General features: G+C 40.3%; 4 protein-coding genes across 5 annotated transcripts in view; 2 read left to right on the top strand and 2 right to left on the bottom strand.

The window, feature by feature from the left end:
- The window catches only part of LOC108114815 (protein sickie), a 179,024-nt gene extending 177,434 nt beyond the window's left edge, over positions 1 to 1,590 (bottom strand). Inside the window, exon 1 of the mRNA XM_017225936.2 lies at positions 1,298 to 1,590. The gene's annotated coding sequence lies outside the window, so the exon portion shown is untranslated. The remainder of the gene's footprint in view (positions 1 to 1,297) is intronic.
- A 653-nt stretch (positions 1,591 to 2,243) lies between these two features.
- On the top strand, positions 2,244 to 5,192 carry LOC108114864 (probable RNA polymerase II nuclear localization protein SLC7A6OS). 2 transcript variants are annotated; one of them, XM_017226017.2, is made up of 4 exons: positions 2,244 to 2,529; positions 2,920 to 3,374; positions 4,543 to 4,721; positions 4,788 to 5,192. In XM_017226017.2, exons 1-4 carry the CDS (start codon positions 2,335 to 2,337, stop codon positions 5,030 to 5,032), a joined length of 1,074 nt encoding a protein of 357 aa, XP_017081506.1. In that variant the 5' UTR covers positions 2,244 to 2,334; the 3' UTR covers positions 5,033 to 5,192. The 2 variants fall into 2 exon arrangements, with proteins under 2 accessions (XP_017081506.1, XP_017081507.1); XM_017226018.2 differs by lacking the exons at positions 4,543 to 4,721; positions 4,788 to 5,192 and adding an exon at positions 3,636 to 4,465.
- LOC108114865 (RNA-binding motif protein, X-linked 2) lies at positions 5,174 to 5,879 on the bottom strand. The gene is made up of 2 exons (XM_017226019.2): positions 5,587 to 5,879; positions 5,174 to 5,528 (listed from the first exon to the last, which is right to left on the bottom strand). The coding sequence occupies exons 1-2, from the start codon at positions 5,809 to 5,811 to the stop codon at positions 5,286 to 5,288; spliced, it is 468 nt and encodes a 155-aa protein (XP_017081508.1). The 5' UTR covers positions 5,812 to 5,879; the 3' UTR covers positions 5,174 to 5,285.
- Positions 5,880 to 6,294: 415 nt separating this feature from the next.
- LOC108114839 (GTPase-activating protein CdGAPr) lies at positions 6,295 to 22,828 on the top strand. The gene is given in 8 exon segments (XM_041819276.1): positions 6,295 to 6,435; positions 16,244 to 16,645; positions 16,710 to 17,983; positions 18,043 to 19,668; positions 19,728 to 19,839; positions 19,841 to 20,038; positions 20,147 to 21,996; positions 22,058 to 22,828. Coding segments are annotated over 7 exon segments (5,502 nt in total). The 5' UTR covers positions 6,295 to 6,435; positions 16,244 to 16,282; the 3' UTR covers positions 22,137 to 22,828.
- Positions 22,829 to 23,903: the final 1,075 nt, after the last annotated feature.

Genomic DNA, 23,903 nt, shown 5'->3' with positions numbered 1-23,903 from the left:
ATGATTAGCATTTTATCAGCAGATCCTTTGGCTCATCATGCCGTGTCTTAGGACAAACACTTGGCCATCTTTATGGTAATTTAGTTTTTTGCCAAGATGCGGCAACAGCTGACAATGTTGCAGGAATGTACCGTGTTACATCCCTCCACCAAATATATAGTAAGAATAAGAAGCTCACTCCCTTAAAGCCAATAGCTGGTAGGCAAGTACTACTTGCCACATGAGGAAGCTGCGTGTCACATAATCAAAATTGAGGCAAACACAACCTGCAGGGTGCCTTTTATGTTTTTATATGCGGATCCCATTAATTTATTGCCAGAGACATTGAGACACCTCCAGCCGAACAAAAGGCGACATTATTATTTCATTATTATGCCAAACGCATCAGGATCTCGCTCTCCCCCATCTTTCTCCATCTCTCCCAATGCACGTGGGCTGGCTCATATTACACACGGTGTGGCATCAATGGAGGTTGGGATCTGGGAGGCATGGAGGCATTTTTCGGAGGTGGCAGATGATTCATGCGCTGGCAAATTTTTTGACGCCCGCCACATAAATAAAACAGGCAGCCCGGGGAGCTCAGACATATGTTTGGATAGTCCCCGGGTCAAAGGGCCCAGTTCGGAGGCTGTAATATTTACTCGTAAATATTTTTATAGGCACTAAGGTTTTTCCGCCGGCTACGGTTGAACAAAGCGCGAAGAGTCCACAAGGGCAGGTGCTCTATAGAATTAAATTAAATATTTGTTACCAAAAAGGAAGACTTTTTTCTCTTTACTTAGGAAATAGCGGCTGAATCACAAACTTAATATTGTTGGAAATTTTTTGTTGTTAAAAATTGTAATTAATTAAGTCTGTGGCATAGATATTATTATCTACTTCTCGCTATCTACCTTTCAAATTTATAAAACTATTTTAAGTATAAGTTTAGATGCTGTTTTTATATTACAAATATTTATCACTTTGGCCCGATATTTTTCACCAGCAACAGCAGAAAAAATGAGATGACAACTAATTTAATCATAAAACTACTTAAAACTTGAAACTACCTAAAACTGGAGCAAAAGTTTCAACGTAATTATAAAGACCCATTTAGGGATTATTGACATAGTATTGAGATTCTATAAACATTCATAAAAATCAATTTTCAGACTACAAACCATTTCCCAATACATTCATATAAAAGTTCGTTATTCCGATTGACTGCTTAATGTTCTCCGCTTTCCAATTTGTTCAATAAATTTCCAATTTGCCAGGAGAATCAACAATGTTAAATACCTGCCCAAACACAACCCACCTTTTTTATGCCAACGAATTTTTGACTCCTGCTGCTGCTAATCCTTTTGTGCGTGCGCGCTTGTGTGTGTGTAAACCATTTAGCGCCAATTAAAACATAATTGCGGCATTCGCGGATAGCGATCGGGCACTAAATCATTCTCGGGCCTTTTCGGGTTCCAATTTGAGCACGGCGAAAATAACGGCACTTCAACGTTGAGAAACCACAACAAATGGCAAAAAGCGCGGGCGAAAACGCGAAAATGCGAAAACACTTGGGCGCCGTTCCACCGCTTAATGGCTTCAATTCAATCTGAGGCTCACTTTAATCTTATTGCACTTGTAACGTTGATTAAAAACACAAAACCACCGTTGTCACCCGCACGGGTGCAAACATTTCATTTTTAAGGACGTAATTCCGACGAGAGATTTCTTTGGGCTTGAAATCTCGAGAGCAGAAACCACCCGCTAAAACCGCCACACTACGCCGGCTAAGAGCAATAACTGTTATTCCTACGGGCTCCTTTTGGGGAGTTCATCCCCGGGAGTGGTGAGTTCCAATCAGCTGTTATTGGGTTTGCGGACATAGGGGTGAAAAGCATTCAAAATTATTCGGTTATTTTAGTGGTGTATATAGGAATTTACAAACATTTAATTTACTATCCTAAAAGCTTAATTATACTTTTGTTTTGGGTGCTTTTGTATTTCTTGCGTTTTAAGTACCCAAACCAATTATTTTTCTTTAAGTTAGATCATTTAAGTGTATTTCAAGATTTATCTGATACACAAGCTATCTGACTTATTCATTTTTTTGAAGGGGCATAGGTTTTTAGGTTCCTTTTTTCATATTTAAAAAATAACCGTTTTTAAATTTAAATAGTTTATGCGATATTTTCTTTGCCAAAACACACTATATCTTGTCCCATCTCTTTCTGGTTTCGATGAAATTTCTGCAGATATTCTGAACGGTCACACTTCGCGTCACACATTTTTTGATCGAATCGAGTTATTTCGCCTTCTATTACTTCTACTTCCTAAACTTTTACCGAACAAAACGAAATGCCAGCGGTTGTGCGTATTAAACGTCGCATCGATGAGGAGCCGCACACCGCATTTGTCCTAAATGGCAAACGTCGGCGCCTCCAAAACGATGAAAACTCTCTGGAGGATTCGGGCGCGGTGGCGGGAGCAACGGCATCAGACAAAGACGAGCTGACCACCGTCTTGAAATTCGCCGGCACGCTGGAAAAGCAGGTAAGAAAAGAGCGATTTATTAATATATATGTGTGATTAAAATTAGTATAAAGGGATATTTGAAATATAGATGAAAAGAAACGGGTTGTTTGATAATTGTTCATCAACTTTTAAAAAAGTAATATAGTTCCGCTTATAAAACATTCTTAATACATTGCTTTTTAAATAGGTGTTCAGTCATTTTTTGAGTTTAGTTGAAATATCTTTATTATTCATAATGACCTTCAATCTGTAGAGTTCTTGAACTCTTATCTTCAAAATTAATGAATATAGTCAGCATTATTTATGGCCAAAAGACATCAAAGTACCCCCTCTATAAACAAACTCCCTGTTAAAGCTTTTACATATATATCTTATAACCTCTCTTTACTTTTAAAATCCTTTTTCTAGGACGACTGTGCAACTCGTCAGTTTGCAGCTGCCAGATTGAACAAAGCCACCGCCCGTGAGTTGGTGCAACAGCAGCGGTCCAATGATGCAGCCATTGCCAGTGCCCTGCGGCGCGATCGACAGCGGCAGGAGGCTCAGCAAAATGCGCGTGAGCAACGTTTCCGGGTGGTAAATTGCCTACGCAGTACTCTCGAGGATAATGAAACAGAATCAGAATCAAATAACCAAAATCAGGAGTCCACAAGTCAGATAACCATTGTAGACATTGAATCGCAACAGCAGCAGCAACAGCAATCGGGAACTGAAACTCCAGCAGTACACGATCAGGATATAGAAGCCATTCATGATCAGCAACAGCCCGCCGATTCCGATGTGGGTTACGTTTACGATCTATATGTTCCCGAGAATGAGATGCAGGCGGCCTACGTCGATTTGATGGACGACAACTATCTAAGGTTGGTCATACATATTGAGCCACAGAAAACGTTGAGCCTTACCAATTACTATATGTAATATAATATATATATAAATAATATGGTTTATTTGTAAGCGGTGTATCTGTGTGTCGGTGCTAGCTTATTTGTGTGGGTGTGCGTGTGTTTGTTTTCGTAGTCCTCGGGCCAAGTCTCATAATTTGCATATTACTTTTTATCATTTCGACCTACATAATTGCAATCACTGTTAATAGCTCAATAATACGATTCGTTCTCCATAAGGTTGTATTATCCGTTTAATTACTACAACAACTGCTACTGGTAGACAATTCATTAACAAAAAGATGAGAGAGAGCGAGAGACAAAGCCCAGGCAATTAAGAAGAGTGATGACACCCAACACCCCACCCACGACAATAAAAAAAAGGGACTGCAACTGGCAACTAACATCACTATATACAAGTTCATTAATAATCAGCATCTGATAAATGCCTCCAAAACTACCGATCGAATGAGATTAAAATCGCATGATTGAAAAAAAAACATTTTCTGTTAGAAATTACAAAGAAATATTTCAATCTTTTACCAAAACTGTGTTTGTGAGATTCCGTAAATCTTTTATAAGAATATGTTTTTCGCATATTTAAATGTAAAAATAAGTTAAAAATGAAAATAATCTTAACGTTTTATTGTAACATAATTATGTCACGTTTTTATAATTCCCTCTTGCCAAAGTATTTTAATAAACAAAACTATTTCTAAGTTTTCTACTTCTATTGTTATCACGCACAAGAGGTGTATTCTTTTGATAGAACTTTATGCATATGTCTCATTACCTTACGTTTCTAGTTTTAATTAACTATTAAATTAGTATAAATCACACGCACACACACACCGCATATTCTAAAACTCTTCACCGAGTACTTTTCATTTATTTATCGCCAGTTGTCAGTTGCCTTTTTGTGTTATTTTTCCATTCCGAAAACAGACGGAAAACAATAGAGCTGAAAGTCTAATTAAGTGAATAGTTTTAGTTTAATTTGATTGGGGTCTAAACGTTGCCTGATATCAAAAATAAACTGAATAAATAAATCGACTAAACTACATGACAAACTTAGCTGTGTTTCAATTTAAAAGTCCCCATTAAACTTTCGAAATAAACCCCATTAATTGTTTTGGCTATTCTACAGAGTAATTCCTGTGGGCGAAATTGTGCTAGAAGATTGCTATAACGATCAGGATGAGGACTACGATTCGGAGGACTCGAATCAGGAGAACTACTTCACAAATGATTACCCGGATGATGAGGAAGCGGGCGCTATGGGATCCGATGACGAATTGTGCCGGCAAATGAACAAATTTATGATTGGTAAGTATTGGAAAGCAGAACTGATTGTAGATGATTACTGAATTCGTGAATGATTCTAACATCCAGATGATGACGAAGATGAGTTTGCCAGTACCAGCGAGGATGAAGATCATGCCACCTACCGGGATCCCTATATCCACACGATTGACACTGAAGAAGACTCGTTTGTGGACGATGTGGACTTCTATAACGTCGACCGTGAAAGAGGCAGTGCCTATGAACGCTATAAGAGAAGAATTTTGAAAGAGTTGGAGGGTCAGGAAGACGATGAGGATGATGATGACTCATTTGCAAGTGCGGATGATGAATGAGTGCTTTAAGGACCTATTGATGCCCTTAAATATGAACCAGTTTTTAAATTAGAAATTTATGTTTTTTAGCTGTTAATTACATATTAAAACCAAATTGTTTTTAAGTTATGCATTGGATTGCAATAAATTGATTCGAATAAGTCAGTTTTCTAGAAAAGTACAGCTTTACTTTTTTCAATACAAAATTACTTTTTATCAACGGTTTTATTATGTGATTTACTATGGTTTTGTTTGTATGAGTTGATAACTTTTATCATCTATACTTTTTGCTGTCTTTAGTTTTCTCAGTCTTGATGTGTTGAATTTGAGGTTTCGGAGCACAACCCTCCATATACAGACGCAGGGTTTCCTCGTTCATCTTGTCGTTTTCCTTTGGAGGCTTGTAGTCTGCCACATGGTCGACCCTTAGGGTTCGGTCGATGATTTTAATGCCATTAAGATTGTCCACGGCCAGAACTGTGGATCTTTGGTCCTCGTAGCATAGGAAACAGAATCCCTAATAGGAAAGGAGGTAATTATTTTTAAACGTCATGGTAAATTTATAAAAATCTTACCTTTGACTTTCCCGTTTTCGAGTCTCGAATCAGATTAATGTTAACAACTTCGCCATACTGGGAAAACACGCAGATTAAATCTCCTTCAGAAAGGGTATATGGAAATCCCGCCACAAAAATCCATGCTGAGTCCCTGTACATATCATGCCAACTCTTCTTTCCTCCATGTTGCAGCTCATGTTCGCTTAATTTCAGCACATTTTTCATGTTTGTTAGGGGATTCATTTTGAAATAAATTTATTTGTTTACGTCTTTTGGTTGTAATATGGCTTGCTTATACTTATATAAAAATACCATAGGGCTTTTTAATAAAGAAACACTGCTTAGATACCACCGGTGGGTAACAAGCAGTGCAAGTTTAAAACCTGCTGTGTAGTATTTACACAGAAAGTCATTTATATTAAAAATGTTCTTTATCAAATAAGTAAATTTAGAATCAACGTTTTTACTTAATAATTACTTTTATTACTTTTAACATTAGTGCATTTTAACAATTTCATTAGCGCCAAAGAGGAAGAGAAGGAAAACAAATCGGTATATCGCATTTTGAGCACTTAACATTTCTGTTACTCTATGGTTTTTAACATTTTGCTCACTAGCGCCAATGTGGGTGATAAGGAAACAATCGCTATCGATACGCCTAACACTTGTTGTCGATATATCGATGTTAAGGAAAATCATATATGGTATTTTACCGAGATTGGGTCACACTCAGTCGTTCTCTGGTGCGCCGCACATTTGTTTTGTTGTAAAAGGTTTCGGAACCCAGTTATTTGTGCAGTCGGACTGTGGAAAAAAAATGTTGTAATATTACCACAATAGCACGGCCAGTGATCTATTCGGAAAAAAGAGGTGTGTACGAATACGAAAATTGGGATTACATAGCCCCCGTCCTGTGCCTGTGTATGTTGGAGTGCCCGTGCGTGTGTATGTTCGGTGGGCATGTTCGTGTGCGTGCAAAAGGAAAAAAGATATGCTGAAAAAAAGTATCTCTTCTCTATTTAAAAATGTGTGTCAGTGTATTGTGCGGCAGCAGCAACAACAACAGCAACAAAAATAATAAATAATAGCTGCCGCTACTGCGACTGCTTGCTGAAGATAAAAAACAACCGTTTGGCGTCTTTGGGGTCTTTTAATTGTGCCAAAGCCATTGTTTTATCATTTTCCCATCATCATTCAAGACGCGTTCTGTGCCGAATAACAGCGAAATAACGCCCCGTCTTTTTTCTTATTTTCGTTTCCTATATAACTTATTTTTGCGAAAGAAGCTGAGTGTTTTTCCCCCCTCTCTCTGTCTGGTAGACGCAACTATGTCTGCGCCTTGCTATTGGAATAGTTGGTATGTAAAAGACATAAGTGCGATATGTCCGTTTCACACTAAATTTTTGTCACCCTGTGCCAGCCGCACTCACACAAACACACACACACTCACCTGAGACAACTCCACCATATGTCTGTCTGTCTGTCTATCTGTCTGCCTTTCCTTAACACATCCACACACTCACATTCCACCCCATTGGCAATGCCTCTCTTTCGTACAGCTGCAGTCAAAATAATAGTAATGGGCCTTCGGTTCTACGGCCGTTACGTGTATCTTCCTGTGTTTTTTTAGAGTCCTTGAATTACCAATAAGGCGAAGAAGAGCGAACAAAAGCATTCATTCAAAGCTGTTTTCTTTTGTTTCCTTACAACTTCAACCCCAGAAACGAAATGTGCATTTTGAACCCTTGTTTTGAAACTTTACGATAATCCAAGTTAATTGTGTTGAAATTTTGAGTTTTAGTTTGAATTTCTAACCATATGCTCATTTGCTTATTGGTCTATCAAAATGCATTCTTACACTGAAAACAATAATAATGGTAAACAAAAGAATACAAAGACTACTTTCGCTTGACTCATAACTTTCAACCCCAAAAGAAACCAACCACATTTCTCGGCCTTTCCCTTAAACCATTGAATTTTGACAAGATATTCAAAAATGTATAAGAATTTGATTTTTAATTTATGTAAATTAAATGTTTCTTAGTTACATAAAAAAGCATGAAAATAATAAATCATATTATAAACTCCTATTATAGTATTTGAAAAATCGCCATTACATTTGGCCTAAATATTATTACAAAACGATTTATCTTATTGACCGCCAGTGTATGGTCTGTGGTTGTCTTTTTTTGTTTTTGTCCACGCGAAAAGGAGGAAATATGTATTTTTCTTTGCTTGTTTTTAATGTTTAGGTGTGGTCGTGCTTTAGTTGCGGGCTTACACACATCCAGTTGTATGTATTTCTTCAAGCGGAAGCGGTCGTAAAAAAGTTTTCGTGGCGCTGCCCACACAGTTGACATTGAACTCTCGCCTGCCTCTTAACGAATCTCGCTCTCTCTTCGGCTCCTTTTCCTGGCTTAAGCCTCCTACCCAGTTTGCCCCTTCCGCCCACTCGGTTAACTGACTGATATTTTCGGACCGCTCTGTTACTTTCCAAAAAAGCCAAACTCCTTGCCTTTCATTTTTCTCGCTTGCCGGCCACATTTACTTTTCTTCATACCCTTTTTTTGTGAAAGGAGAGAAGGGTGCGATGGGGAAATAATGTGTTAACGAGGCTGCAAAATCACTTAACAATTATATTTAGCCGAAGACTAATTGTTTAAGCGGATTTTATATAAGCTCTTACACTATAGGTTTGCACTACATATTGAAAGAGTAAATTATTCGGCATTTAATGCTATTCATTTCTTTATTTTTAGATTAAAATTCAAGAAACAAATTGTTTTTTGAAAAATGTTTTAATTTCATGAATGAATTTCTAACTACGAAACGTATCTATCAAATAGTGAGGTCATTGCCATTTAGTATTATGGTTTAAATGTGAGATAAATGTAATTCATTTTTAGCATAATAAAATAAAAAGTTTAAGTATACCATAAAGATTCCTTTTTATTTCTTATAACAATTAACTTCAAGTTCAAGTCAACTCATATAAAAATAAGGAACAAAAGGTTTTTTTTACTTTAAACCCACCGCAACCCCTAACCCCCTTCATCCTTGAATTCCCCTCCATAATTTGAATTATATCTATTCTATGAGAGCATTTTGGTTTTCATGTTGACTCATTTTAGCTTTTGAGTGCGGGGGCTTGTGGGGGCAAGCTTTCTCGTTATTATTATTACGAGATATGTACAGATATGTACTGGGGCCTCGTACATATTTATATAGACATATATATATGGGCTCCTACTGTGGTTATTATGTGGCTCACGTCTCTGGGAAAGATTCGCGCCGCGACTGCGCACGATTATGGCACATTTCGAGTGACGAGAGCAAAGTTGACTGCGCTGCGGCCGCCTGTTGCAGAAAACGTGTCAAGTTGGCCAGATCCATCTACTATATGTTTATATATATATATATATATATATGTATGTATACTATATGTGCAAGAGCATAACCAACCAAGCTGCCCCCGGTAAGAGCCCGATTTCGAGTTCGATTAATTTCGTTGCGCCTCGGTAACTGTGCACTCAACTCAAACATCCGCTCAAACGGACAGCAAGCTCTCACACTAATTCCAATGGGGAACGTTTACCTCGGCGTCGGCCAACCCATTACACCACTGCCCACATCTGCCAGTCCCCCGGAATTCCCTTACCATTACCGGCATACCTTCCAGAAGAAAAAACCCTTTTTATCTAGGGGAGTTGCAGTCACTCGGTTGACAACAAACATCTGTTTGGTCTGGGTCGGCTCTTCTCGGCTACACTAGACTGCAGGGCCTTGCTTCATTCAAATATGTGATATGATATATGATATGATAGGTGAGATATCAGATTTTGTTCTGTAACTAGACCTTGGTTATACCAGTTTTCTATCTATGTAGGCACGTTACGAAAAACTTACGAATTTAAAAAAAAAAAAAACTCTGATAAAAATAATTTACACTTGGTTTTACTTAATTTTATTTTCTGTTATGATAGGTTTGTGCCACTCCTAATCTGTCTGTTACCAATATATTATTTACGGATTTAATTACTCTACCACTATTTTGTTGAACAGTGTAAACAGCTTACAATAGCAGAAACCTAAAACATTTCAAAGAAACTGCCAACAGAGAATTCGCTGCTATACACTTTTTGCCTTGTGTCTTATTGCTGTTTACACCTGTTCATGCCGACGCCGTCGTCGTTTTATATTCGCACTTTGTTTTTGTTTACATTCATGTAAAAAATTCTTTTAAAACGCTCCATTTTTAGCGATTGACATGCCCCAAGCTTTTGCTATATAAAAATACTATATATATATATATATATGGGGGGAAATGCCTAACCCACACAAAGTATAAGAATTTTTGGGTTGGCGGGCTTTTGTAGCTGGCTGCTGATGTTGTGTTTCATATGCGTATCAAATAATTGAGCTCAATTGATTTCAATTAAAACTGACAAGTCGTTGAGGCTTTTGTTGTTGTTATTGTTGCTGCTGTTATGGTTGTTAGTGCTAAGTCATACGAAACAAAAACCATCAAAATGCCTCAAATGTGGTTGGTCTCTGTTCGCTTGATGAGCCGAGGCGAATTAAAAATGCGCTAAGAATCATTCGATTCGTTTGGAAAGTATTTCTAAGGTGTATGTTAGGGAATTCATCAATCTTGAGTGTACGGAAATATAGATGATTAATCTCTTAATGACATTCATTGTTTTCAATGACTGAATTATAGTATATTAACTATAGTGTATTTGAACACAGATTCCTCTATTTAAGTTACATGATCTTCGTTAAATAGAAGCATGATTAGCTGCTGATAAGACTAAAGCAATCAATAAAACTATTTCTGATTGTGAGATTCCCTTTCAACTTTAGTTTTTGATAAGAAAAACACATTTGGTTTTTCTTGTTCTGTTATTTCTATATTTACCTATTAATCCCAGACTTAGATAAGAGAGAAAGTCGCCACTTTTTTTTAGTGAATCATCAAAATGACACAGAACAATTTTTAATAATAATGTACATATAATTTATCCATGATTCACCTGCGCAAGTAGAATCAATGGAATGTTGCCTTATTTGAATAATTAGAGCTCGAATAGTTTTAATTGAGCATGTGTAGTTTATCGACGAACAGCAATTTTGATTTCCAATAAGCATCTGAGCACCTATCTATATATTGTAACCCAATAGGGTAAGCACCAAATTTGGAAAGCTGTGTCTTCTAGGGACTCGCCCCCGCAAATAGCAAATGCTATTATGAAGATATATTGGTCCATACATTGTGGCTTTGTACTCATTGTTAACAGACTTCCAATAACGATCGTAAAATTTATAAGGCATCCTGCTATAACAGGAAAATAAATGGCAATTCTTTATTTTTCTTGCATAATTAAATATTCGTATATATTCAAGATAATTTAAATTTTGTATTAACGAGCAAATTCCTTTAATTGGGAGCTTTGTTTATTTTTAGAGAAACAAAACCCCAAGCAATTCGTACGATCTAAACTATTTCCCGCTTCATTGCAGGAATAGAAGAGTTTAAGAATAGATCTTTAAAATACCAAATTCTTCTAAAGGATTTTGCAGTGAAGCGTAGATCAACCCCTCTAGAACTTAATATACCCCGCAATTCGTAGAGCACTATAGTCTATTAATACGAACAAGTTTTCATATGGCGGGATGGTGATATTCTGTGTATATTTTCGTATTTGTTTATGAATTTCAACGCTTGTGCCAATTGCCCCCGTTTATTAATGCCGTTTGTCTTATTGAAATTCAACACTTTATTTAACAATTCATATGCACGGCCACTCACAGTCGGTCGCGCTTGGTTAGAAATGAATAATAATTAAATTATATTGCCACTCTGCCTCTGCTTCTGCCTGTGTCTCTGGCTCTCCTCTCGTCTGACGTTTGTTTCTAAATATTTGGCCATTGCGCTTTCTTCCAGCAGCTGCTTCGCATATTTGTTAATGTGATTTTTATTGTACGAATTTTTTTTATTATTAGCTTTGTTTGTTTTTTTTCTGTTTTTTGAAAATTTGGCATGCCGGCGCCACGAGCCTAAGACAACCTAAAAAGAAAATATTGGCCGGCCGCGTGTGTTTGGCTTTGTTTTTTGTATACGTATACCCATATATCTATATATATATTTTTTTGATGCGCGCAAAACTTTCACTTCCATTAAAAAATATAAAGTCTGGTCTCGCAGAGGAGTCTAAATGTGTGTGTGTGTTTATGTGTACCTGTTTTGTCGACGACGTTAAATGACATTAGGCTAGGTTTTATAGTTCGCTGGGGGAAGGGGAGATGAGTTTGAGGGGGCAGGTGAAGCGCAGGCGAAATTCTGCACAAATGTCAAAGTAGAAAATTTACATGGGCAGCGGAATTGAACGATTTCGCTTTTCTTTTCTACCCTTTTGCTTTCCTATTTTTTTGTATATCTGATGAACGTCTATTTTAATGCCCTAACAATGAGATTTTAATGGTCTGTTTGCAGAGGTACTTTTAGAAATTCGCTGTTGGTACATTTCGAATGTTATGCAATTTTACCATAATAAAGTAGTTATGTTGGAATGAGCTTGTAACCGTGCATGACCAATTGGTATACTTTTCAGCGGTATTAGATCAACAGGTATAAGATAAACCATTTTTATAGTCTCCAAATTATTCAAAGTTGCGGTATTTGACCTCATAATATCAATGCTTCAGAGGTACTGCTCTTAAAGATTTTCAAAGACTTTTCAAAACAGATATATATAAGTATAAGCCTAATGCCTAAATAATAGTATAACATTAGCGTATTCAAAATTCATGGTTTTGATACCAATTTGGCTCTTTTCTGTGGCACCTGCACCAAGTAACTTGGCATTTGTGTATGCCAGAGTCCATGATTGTGTGAACGGAAGTTGAAAGCTCGACAATTAAGCTGGCCATGGGAGTGTAAAGTTTTGCCAGTAGCCCAGGTAAAAATTATAAAACGGACTTGGGCAGTCCGAACCACGAGCGTTGTTGACTAATATGCCGGTTAGACTAATTGCATTTCTCACATGCTGTGTCTAATGTTTTTTTCCTTTTTTTCTATGAGTCAGTTTGGCGACAGTGGGGTGTTGTGTGTGTCAGATATCGATTCAGGAGCACTCCCCACAAAGGGCTCTGAATAAAAAACCAAGTATTTGCTGGCTTGTAAACAAATCTGCCATATGAGTCAGCCAAGCGAGCCAAACTGATCAGATTTCCAAAAGCACAAGTGCCACGACGAGCTGTCAACTGGGGCGTAGATTGATACGGCTCTGTTCAACAGATTAACGGCAGCACAGCAGCATATAGCAACCGGATCAGCCTTGGGCTGCAATTTGTTCATGGTGCATAGTTTATAGGAGCGCGCTGGCTGGCATCAATTGGCCAGTTTAATGACTTCATGTTAGCCCATTAGTCATTCGGTCTGTCTATGAGTCTGTGGTGAAATTGCTTTCATTTAACATGGTCCCAGCTGCATATATCATTAGATTATATAATGCGGATCTGTCAAGGCCAATTATAGTGTTTTCAGTAGCAGTTTGAAGTGAGTCAGGGTCTAATCATCGGAGCTATAGATCTTAATTTAAGACTTCTTTATCCCGTTATCTTTTAGAATTTGAAAGTTTCTACTTAAAAGTTTTAAAATCCAAATCAATTGACAAATCATAATAATTTACGACCTTTCCATCAGCAAGTCACAGGATTCAACATGTTTTTAATGCCATTTTGATTAAAAACTAGTTTGACGTTGATCACTTGGGAAAATCTTAGCGCCCCATCCGTTTAGGCTAATGACAGCATTCCTTATCCTGCCATAAAGTGTGACATTTTAGTCCAATCCCCTGTTATTTCCCTAAGATAAATAGGTGCGGATCTTTTTAATTGTCCATCAGCGTATCCGTCTCATTTAGATGCACACCAGCATCGTTTAGCACTTGGCGGCTGTGGAGTGAGTGAGCGACTGAATGAGTGACTGACTGACTAGTTTGGCTAACTGAATGACTGAATGAATGTCGAACACACTGACTGGCAGAGTCTCAACAACTAGGTTTAAGCACATTATGCATGCATTTGCAGCCTCGTAAGTCTTTTATGGCCGACAACAGACAACCGGCAACCGACATCATTCACTGCAATTGTTCGCTCTAGAAACCAGTGAGTGAGTGACCCACTTTGGGCCATAAATTAGCACAAACAACAGCAGAGCCTAGACAGGCAACTTTTATTCAGCTTATTAAATACAACGTACAATGCAGTCTGTCTAGTTAGGAGGCTCACGTCTCTCTAGTTTTTCAACTCTCGGACTCACGCACTTACAATTCCAGTCTTGTTTTTATAGATCATTGTCATGTTTAGCTTTCGGTTTCTCGCTGCAAGTCAATTGGGTCAAGCCCGTGAAGCTAAACGACCGAACCACACTAAAGTGGAAAACTAAGCCTGAAACCTGCCATTAAAAAGCCATTAACTATTGTCCAATATTAAGTTATTTCATAGCATTAAATTAGCCTCTCTTGCAAAGCCGATTGAAATGTTTACTTGCTCCTCCGGTGCTCTAACACACTCTGGAGTCCGGGACATAGACAATGTTGTTTAATTGATTGGAGAAAGTTAGGCCGGCCGAACAAACCGATGGGAAAATGTCTTCATTGGGCTCGTTTATTTTCTTGGCCAAAGTGCAATGGGCAATCAGGAAAACTGAATATGCACAGAGTCCAAAAAATTAGCTATATTTTGTATCTTTTCGTTTTTTGTGCATAATTAAGATTAAATTCATTTGATTTTGTGAGTTTGAATAAGTTTTTAAGCAATCAATGTCTGCCTAATTATATATGATAATTTTCATCTCACAATCTGTTAAGTTTCCAATTGCAAAATACAACATCGTTTATATTTTTGGGTCAAAATCAATTGAATATTTTTGGTTATATGTTTAAATATTTGAAAGTGTTATTTATTGAAGGAGTTTTTTCAGGAATGTTAATATTATATTCATTTTCATTTGTATAATTGATAAAAATGGAAAGTTAAACAATAAATCTTGGTAAACAATTTGCATTTCCAAATGTATACATCATTAAAACCCAAATCGTATGGCTTATATCTCCAGAACGTGCTAACTTAAAAGAATTCTTCAGATATTGATGATGGGAGAACAACAGATTTAACAATAAAAGAACCTTAATTAATTCATAAGAATACGTTCAGAAAGCTGTCGATTGCGGTTAACGTGAATTGTTATTATCACACACCCATTCATTCAACCATTGTTGGGTAGCACTCGATTACAAGATCAATTTGATGACATCGTTTTGAGCTTTTGTTATACGAGTTTTTATTTTTCCCAGGTCGTTGGCATATGGTTTTTATATTTTGTTTTACCTGATTTTATATGCACACTTTACATTTCTGTCAGACTGTCGTTCGGTCTTTCTTTATGTGGCTGCATTTTGAGACCGTTAGCGTTAACAATTTTTAATAGATTTGCTGCGCTTTGGCTGCAAGTGATGGACGGCCTCACCACACCACCAGGCTCTCCAGTTTTTCCTAGGCGAGTGGAAAAACCCGTTTTCCTCCCGTACTCACCTCGAAATGGTTTCGCTTCGGCCGACGTTGTCCGTTGCTGTTGGCTTAATTTATGAAAGTTTAAATGCCTTCAGCCTGGCGGCGATTGCATTTCGTGTCGCCTGTAAATCAGAACTACCGCTAGGCATCCCATCCCATCCTCATCCACATCTTCCACAGTTGCATCCCCTTCCAATCGCAATTCGAATCCATATACCATTCCCAATCCCCAATCCCAATTCCCATTTCGAGTCCCAACTGGTTTGAACTTTATAAATATTTATTGTATATATTTATGGAGCCAAGTCGAGCCATACCCCTACATGTGCCACCACATCCTGCCGCATGTCTGAGCCAGTGACCTTATTTATTCCACTGCCAAGACAAGGAAAATCCACATCGGCGAGTGAGAGAGTGCAGCTTTTTAGCCCGAAAGTAGAACATTTTGGCCCGGGCGAGACTCCAGGTCGACTCCAGTTGATGAAAAGATCGCGCGTGCCATTAGAAAGTAAACGCCAATAAACGAGGCTTGAATGTTTAATTTGCCGTTGGGGGCACTTTGAATTAAACTGCACTCAATTTTTTGGTGGGAATTTCTACTTTGGAATTGGATCGGACGAAAGTGAAACATTGACAACTGTCTGGGATCCGGATTGGAGTTCTAGATTTTAGAATGAGAACGCCTTGATTCCAAGAACAAGTAGGCATGTCCTAAATAACTAGTTAGAAACGAGCTAAAGTGGCATACTTAATTTAATAAAAATTTGGTATTTTGGGAGGTGGGAGGGCTTTATAGTGAAATGTCTTTAGTTATTTATATAATCTTAAAAAATGTAAGACTTTAAAATATTCCTAAGAGTGGGGGCTGCAATTTAGCAACTTTAGCGTTGACTATATTTAAATCTGTAAATTGTTTATGCAAATGAAATCGAAAGGCCTGAGAACAGAATAATAATGATGGACATTGTGAATGGAAGACTAGTGGGAAGAAGTCTAGCCTTCGCATTGTTATTTTTCATGGGTTCATCGGTCGCGAAGGCCTAAAAATATAGTAGTGAGAAGCATATCCATTAAAAACTTAATGTTTCCCTTCTTTTTCAGATGTTGCATTTGGCGTAGAGTGATCGAGTGGCCCAACATGTCGGACAAGGTAAGCACATCCTTGGCAGCCCAACTCCATTCCCATGCCCTGGCATCGGCAGAAGGTGGTGTTGGAGTGAATGGTGGTCCTCCGGCCTGCCATGCCAGCACAGAGAAGGATATCCAGGCCCCATTGCAGTTCGAAATGGATGCACCGGCGGCTGCGATCAGTGCCCAGCTGAACTTTAAAATCGTGCCCGCTGATAGTTTGCCAGGACTGAGCTATCCGGACATGTTCGCCTCTATGAATACATCACAAATCTCGAATGCCTCCACGGAGTCCAGCTGCAGTCCGCCCATCCAGGGCGTAGTACCGCCTCCAAAGCCCAGTCGTCACATGGCCGTACAGCCGCTGAACAGCGTAAGTACTAACGATCCTCTCAAAAGCCATCAATTTGTAATCTAATCTTATCTTCTATTTTTAGAAATCCTGTCGATTTCCCAAGCTAGAGGAGTGCGCCCACTTCCACTACGAACGGGTCCAGCTGGGTCCACTATCCGTGCAGCTTTTAGATGACAAATCGGAGCACATGGGCAGTAGTATTGCCTCCCAGTCCATTGGCGGTGATCTGCCGCACAGCTCGCTGCGAAGCTTTTCCCCAGAGAGCTGTTGGTTTATCATCCGTGTGTGCCCACAGCGTTGCGAACCCTTTCTGATCAAACGGAGCTTCGAGAACATGCAGTTGCTGGACGAAATGCTTCATCGTTGCGTGTATGATCGGAAAATCAGTGGGCTCCGCAATATGGAAGAACTGGCAGCTGAGCTGCCCAGCGAGTCGGATGTGGAGTATGCGGTAGCCAAGTACCTAGAGCGTTTCTCGATGATCGCCTCCGATTCACTGACCTGCGGAACCATTCTCACTTGGCTGCAGTTGGACAATAAGGGAAGACGACTGCCATTGGCGGATGGTGAGACACAAAGGACCATCAATACCCCGGCAGTGGGAGCGGCCTATGGTGTGAGGCGCTATCAGGCTCAAGCTCCTGACGAAATCAATATCGAGGTGGGCGACATGATCTCCGTGATCGATATGCCCAGTCCGGCTGAGTCGATTTGGTGGCGTGGCAAGAAATCACATCTGCAGAAGTCCCTCTACGAAGTTGGTTTCTTTCCCCAATCCTGTGTGGCCACCATTGGCGATAAAGTACCGAGGAATTTTCCAATGCCTGCTCCTTTGGTTGGTCACCTGGATGCTTCGCCCACTAAACCGGTACTCCGAAAGCATGGCAAGCTAATCGCTTTCTTCCGTTCCTTCATCCTGTCGCGACCATCACGTCGTCGCTTAAAGCAAAGCGGAATTTACCGCGAGCGAGTCTTTAACTGTGACCTGTCTGAGCATTTGCTAAACAGTGGCCAGGACATTCCCATGGTTCTCCGCTCCTGCGCAGAGTTTATCGAGAATTATGGCGTTATAGACGGAATATACCGGCTCTCTGGAATCACTTCCAATATCCAACGGCTGAGGCGTGCCTTCGATGAGGAACGTGTACCAGACTTGGGCAATCCCGAAATGAAACAGGACATTCATGCAGTTAGTTCGCTTCTCAAGATGTACTTCCGTGAGCTTCCGAATCCCCTATGCACCTACCAGCTGTACGACAACTTTGTGGAGGCCATCCAAGTGAAGGCCGACGAGGCGGACGAGCGGTTGCGACTTATGAAGGAGACGGTACTCAAGCTCCCACCACCACATTATCGGTAAATAATGAGGCATCGCGGATAAATAATAATTATTAATAAACAATTTGTACTTGCAGAACCCTTAAATATCTGGCCGAGCACCTGTACAAGGTGTCGCAGCACCACGAACGCACTGGAATGACGGACAAGAATCTGGCCATTGTATGGGCGCCAAATCTTCTGCGCTCACCCGCCCTCGAATCGGGTGGTGTGGCTGCCCTGCGGGGTGTGGGCGTCCAGGCGGTGGTTACTGAGTACCTGATACGGAATTGCCATAACATCTTCGACGCTTTAGAGGATCACCCATCGCGGCACAGCATGGTGACGAGTACTGTCGCAGCAGCTGCGGTTGCAAATCCGGGTGGAGAACTTCGTCTGGAGTCGCTTACCGATTGCGAAAGTCTGTTAGTGGAGCAGCGGGAGCAAGATCAATCTTTGGGCATGGTAGAGCGACCAAAAAGCCTGAGCACCGGTGGAGCCAAATTGATAAGTCTGGAGGAGGCACAGGAGAGGCATTCTCGGGTAGAGGGTGCTGACCTGAAGCAGTCTCTGCCCATTAGTATGCTGACCAGTGCGAGTAGCAATGCTGCCTCCAACATTGGGTCATATATCGAAGTGGGCGGTGGTCCTTCCAGCTTGCCGGACAAATACCATACTGTGCTCTCGGCACCACGCAGCTGGCAAAAGCGTAAGCCGGACAAGACCCCTTCGTGGAAGTCGATATTCACGCGTAGTCAGCGGCAGGGCAACGCCGATCCCAGCCAGAAAATCACTACGGAAACCAAGGATTCCATTGCTTCTCGCGTGAGCTTTGTGCAGGCCTCGCAAGCGCATGCCAGCAAGGAACTGACAAAGAATGACAAACCCAAATCGATTGAACTTCTAGAGACGACGAGCAATGAACGAGATCCAAAACCAATGGACCTGTGCATTCGCTCCAATTCGATTGATAGTCTACGCACTGTTGGTCATTCGAGAAGCGTTTCACATGACTCTTACTTCGATCTGTTGCAATCGCCGCAAAGAGGTCACATGACCACCTGCCCATCGCGAGAACTCTCCGAGTTGGGTCTGAATTTCGATCGCGAGGAACCGGAAATGCGTATCTTCTCAGAAAGCGAGTCCTTGGTTAGCTCCCCGCGTGTGGGCAAAGAAAATGTTCCACCTGCATCCGGCTGTGCCACACGTCGCATAATGCGCGCCAGGCCTGAGGAGTTTTCCAGCCAAACGAATAGCGTTAATCCCAGTCCCAAGAAGCAGCCACGTCTTAATCTACTATCACCTAGCTCGGCCAGGACCATGCCGCCACCGCCTCCCACAGCAGCTGGTGCTGCATCTACATCCTGTGGGCATGAATCCGCTGGAGCTGAGAACTGCTGCAAACGCTACAAGCTGGAAGATCAGCTGTGTGACATTCAATTTATTGACTGTGGAACTCCGGAAAATGTGCCCACCACTCAACAGCAGTTCGCTAGTGTTGAAGTGCATCCGCCGCCAAAGCCTGCAAGAGCAGCCCAATCGCCGGTTTCGCCATCAACGACTTTATCAGCTGGTTCCTCTACACCTACCCGCTATAGCTATCCCTCAGTGCAGCTGGGAGCCAAGCGAAAGGAACAGCAGGCTGCCAAGGAGCGGTTTAGCTATCAGGGAACCTTTATGCAACCAGGACAAAAGCAGGAGCCTCCAGCTCCGAGGCCTGTGCAGTAAGTATAAATGTGATCACCTGATTATTCAGTATTTGAAATAGTTCTATCACTTGCAGTACAAGCAACAGCGCTTTATCAAGGAAACCTCGAGTGGAACCTATCGAAGATGGGCAGATCAAGCTCTCTGTGCCCACGCCTACAACTCCAGGCCGCAGTCCTCGTTACTCCCTTGTTGTTGTGCGACACCGAAAGCTCCGAGAACAGTTCGGCCGTAAACACGCCACAGTACGACATGGAGCCACTGATGTTAACCTCGGTTATGTCCGGCATATCCGGAGTTTCTTCCAACATGCAACAACAGCTTCTTTTAGGAGTGGATGCGGCCAGCAGTTACAATGGAAGCTCGCATGAAAGTCTGGGACAGCATGTAAGAAAATGCGTCTGCATTTCAAATGTCTATTGAAAGAAACTTTCCTTCGATTGAACATCAACTATGAGATTTGTGAACATTTTTGACATATTTCTTTTCTTGCAGTTCAACAACCTCCAGGATCCAGAGCCACGTGATATGAATGCTTTAAAACGAGAGTTATCTTTAGATCTTCACCCACTGCAGCCGCGCTTGCCGCAGCCGGCGAATCGAGCTGCCACATTGCCGGTCAAGGAACAACTGCAGGCAGGATCGGCGGCAGCCATGTGCTCCTCCCCCAATAACTCCAATTTTACGGACAACACTAGTCAGTCGGTAACGCCCAGCGAGTTCGGTTACCAGCATTTGCAGCGGCAGCCGAGCATGCACTCTCTGCTGGCCACCGACGACAGTTCACCAGTGTACGAAGACTTTCAACAGACTCCCGTTAAGATGGTGGCCACCAGCCCCATTAAATCCACCATTAGCATCACCTACAAGTCGCCCGAGAAAGAGAAGAAACCTCCGGCACTTTTAGAGACTAATTTCGATGAAAACATTGTTTACGAACAGGTGAAGCTGTTCCGAAACTCGGTCACGGAGGTGAATCAAATGTTACATGAGCGATCCAGTCTGAAGCAGATCGCCGAGGAGGAACAGCAGGATGGTGGTGCCTTTAAGGCAGCGGAAATGACGCAGCAACTATTGCAGCTGGAGCACCAAGAGCAGCCACCTGAAGAAGAGGTAGAAGATGATGAGCAGACCCAGTTGCTCTATGAAAATATCGAGCTCCGTAAACCAAAAACAGTTTACGAAAATCTACGTGGCGAGGAGATGAAATTCATAATAGAAGAACAGAAGCCAAGCAGTGATAGAATCGAACTCGACAGCCTAGACAGTTTGGCAGATAACATGGAGCAAGAGCAGACGTCACCCAGCAAGTCGCCCTCTTTCAGTGTCAAGGAGTTGGCCAACAAATTTGAGAGTTCGCCGGTGGAGCAACTGCCCAGCTTTGACTTCTCAGTGCGCGGCGGATCCATGAAGAAGCCCAACGAACTGAGTGTACCCAAAGCAATGCCTGCACCTGTGCCACTTAAAAAACTAAACAGCAGTGCCCAAAAAATAACGCGTTCGCTGGATGAAAACGCCTTCGTACGAGAGTTTGGCGGCAAGCAACTGCAGGATTTGTCTGTTTCGGGCAAGTTACCCGAGGTTATCTCAGAGGTAAACAGCCGGCGGAAGAGCTTTGACATTACGCGACCTAAAACCCTGAATCCACCTAAGCGTTTGCCGGGTATGAGCATCACCGAGGAGATCTGTCAAAAGCGTGGTGGCGAGCCAGAGCTCATTACCCCCACCACCGAGAATCGCATTTCGCTCATCCAGCAGAATAACGTACCCAAGGAGCAGCAGTCGGCAGCTAATCAATTCCTGCCCCCAGCGGGTCGAAAGAGCGTACTAACCGGTGTGATCTTGGATCGCGAGCGCATCGACAAGATAAAAGAGGAGCGTCGTCAGCAACTTACGCAGAAATACTATGGCGACACACTCAAATCTCGATCGCGTACAGAACTCAATGCAGAAGATAATTTCCCGGCCACAGAATCTCTACGCATCAAGTCGAAGTCCCGTGGCGATATGCATGCATTGCAAAAGGACATGGACATGAATCTGAAACAGTTGAGCCGCGTGACTGGTGGTGGATCGGAGAGCACACTGCACACGGGCTTGAGCCAGGGTAATGGACAGGAACAACAGCGGGTGCGCAGGATTTCGGACGAGAAGAATCAAAATTGTGATACCAGTAATGGCGGCGTAAGTGGAATAACTTCCACTTCACTGCTCAGCGTCAAGACGGCGGCGCAGAAGTATGGAAGCACCAGCAAGGCGACTGGGAATAAATATGAACGTGGCCAGCCGATGCCGCGCGAGCGTTTGCAGCGGAATTCTTTGGCCGAGAGCAATACAGGCACCAAGTAAGTATACATTTTACAAATTTTATTTATTAAACTTCATTAATTTTTGTTTTTCTTTTAGCAATAGAGAAAAGATCTCACCACAATTCTCAATACGCGACGTGACTGCGATGTTCGAATCTCGTTCACAAAACCAATAGGCTATAAGGCAACTTTAGCAACTAATTACATCGAAATAATGAGACCGCTACCTACATATAATCACAGTTCTGGAGCAGCAGTGTATATAGCGTATAAAAGCATATATATTTTATTTAGTTTTTAATATTTCTCTTAAGCGCATTGAAATTCTCGAAAGTGTTCTTTATATAAACATAAACGGCGCAAGTGGCTCCAAAGACATTCAGATTTATAACGCCGCGCTTATTATAACATTTATAATGATAAATGATTGATGATAATCATATTGACGACGCTTTGCGCCTTGAATCATATGCAAAATTCAATTTTGTTTTGAAGAAGCATGAAGAGAGTTTAACTAAAAGACCATCCTCATTGTACCCCGAAAGACCCTCGATCCTAAACAATGCATATTGTTATTGCATTTTAGACGTTTCTTTGCATAGGTGTTAAGTTTCATTCGTTTAAACTTTAAAATAACAAACAGAGAATTCAATTTTGATTTGTTTTTGCGTGATTTTGTATCTCGAATGTTTTATTTTCTTGTTTTTTGCAACTAAATTGTGACGCGTGTGTATCGGAGATGATAATTTTTTCTTAATTTTACAATGAAAGCATTTTCAACAACTTTGAGCAAGTTGTCCTAAGTTAATTATTATACGATTAATTTATATATTTTTTAAACAATAAACTCAATTGCATTGTCACTCAAGTACTCATTTCTTCAAAAAATTATTGTATATACTCTTTGGCTTTGCTTTTGAAAACCGTTGCTAACGGAAACTATATGCTTAACTGGAGATTTGAAAAGTCTGTGTACGCGATTTCTTTATAGAAAACAAGACTTCCGGGAAGATTATTTTGAAACTCAATAATTGTTTAATATGGAGATATTTTGTCAGAATGTAAAAAATTAAACTGATTTTCTACAAACTAATACTCACGTAACCTTTCGTGAATAATCAACACTTTTGAATTGAGAGTAGTGACACTAAAAAAAAACGGTTGTCTATTAATATATATGAATACCTTTACACTAACTGGTAACAGTTCGCTATAACAAACTGGATATCTAACTATATAGAGAGATTCATTAAACAGAACAGTTATCTACTATTTAGAGCTATAAAGCATGTAACTAAAGTTTACATTTTAAGTAAAAAGTATTTCAATAAGTTTTTATTATTCAATTCGATTTATTTTGTATTCTTCAGAACAGTTAAGCTTATTTGATTTAGCTTGGGGGATATAGTATTCCTGAAATATAGACGTATATGGCTGGAAATCTGCTGAATGATATTTGCCAAAGGCTGTAACAATATTAACAGGCAGATTTTTAGATCTGACAAATTGATTAGCTTTCTTATCTTTACAAAATCCTTGGAAGTCCTTAGGCGCGTACGCAGCAAGAATATACTTAAAATATACTATCATTATGACCAATAAAAAGCACATCTGGATGCATAACTAAATCAAGAATTTTACATGTGGCTAGTGCTTAGATTGGACTTATAGATAAATTTGATACTATAAATCGTGCGTTTGACTAATAAATCAAGAACTTTATTTACCTTTTAAATAACTCCAGAGCAGCTGCCAAAACTTTTTATATTTCAAACGTATCAAAATTGTTAAAGGAGACGTAAGAAACGGAAACTACAAAATGGAAGCATACCGGAGATTAACAGAATTGTAATACAATAACTAAATAGAAAGCTTTAAAAAATAAGTTAGCATTTGATATATTTTGATAAAAATAAATGAAACCCACAACATAGTTATAAAAA

Source organism: Drosophila eugracilis, unplaced genomic scaffold, assembly GCF_018153835.1.
Source record: "Drosophila eugracilis isolate 14026-0451.02 unplaced genomic scaffold, ASM1815383v1 contig_513, whole genome shotgun sequence".
NCBI classification, from domain to species: domain Eukaryota; kingdom Metazoa; phylum Arthropoda; class Insecta; order Diptera; family Drosophilidae; genus Drosophila; species Drosophila eugracilis.
The sequence above is the reverse complement of the archived record's forward strand: the minus strand, read 5'-3'. Positions and strand labels throughout refer to the sequence as shown.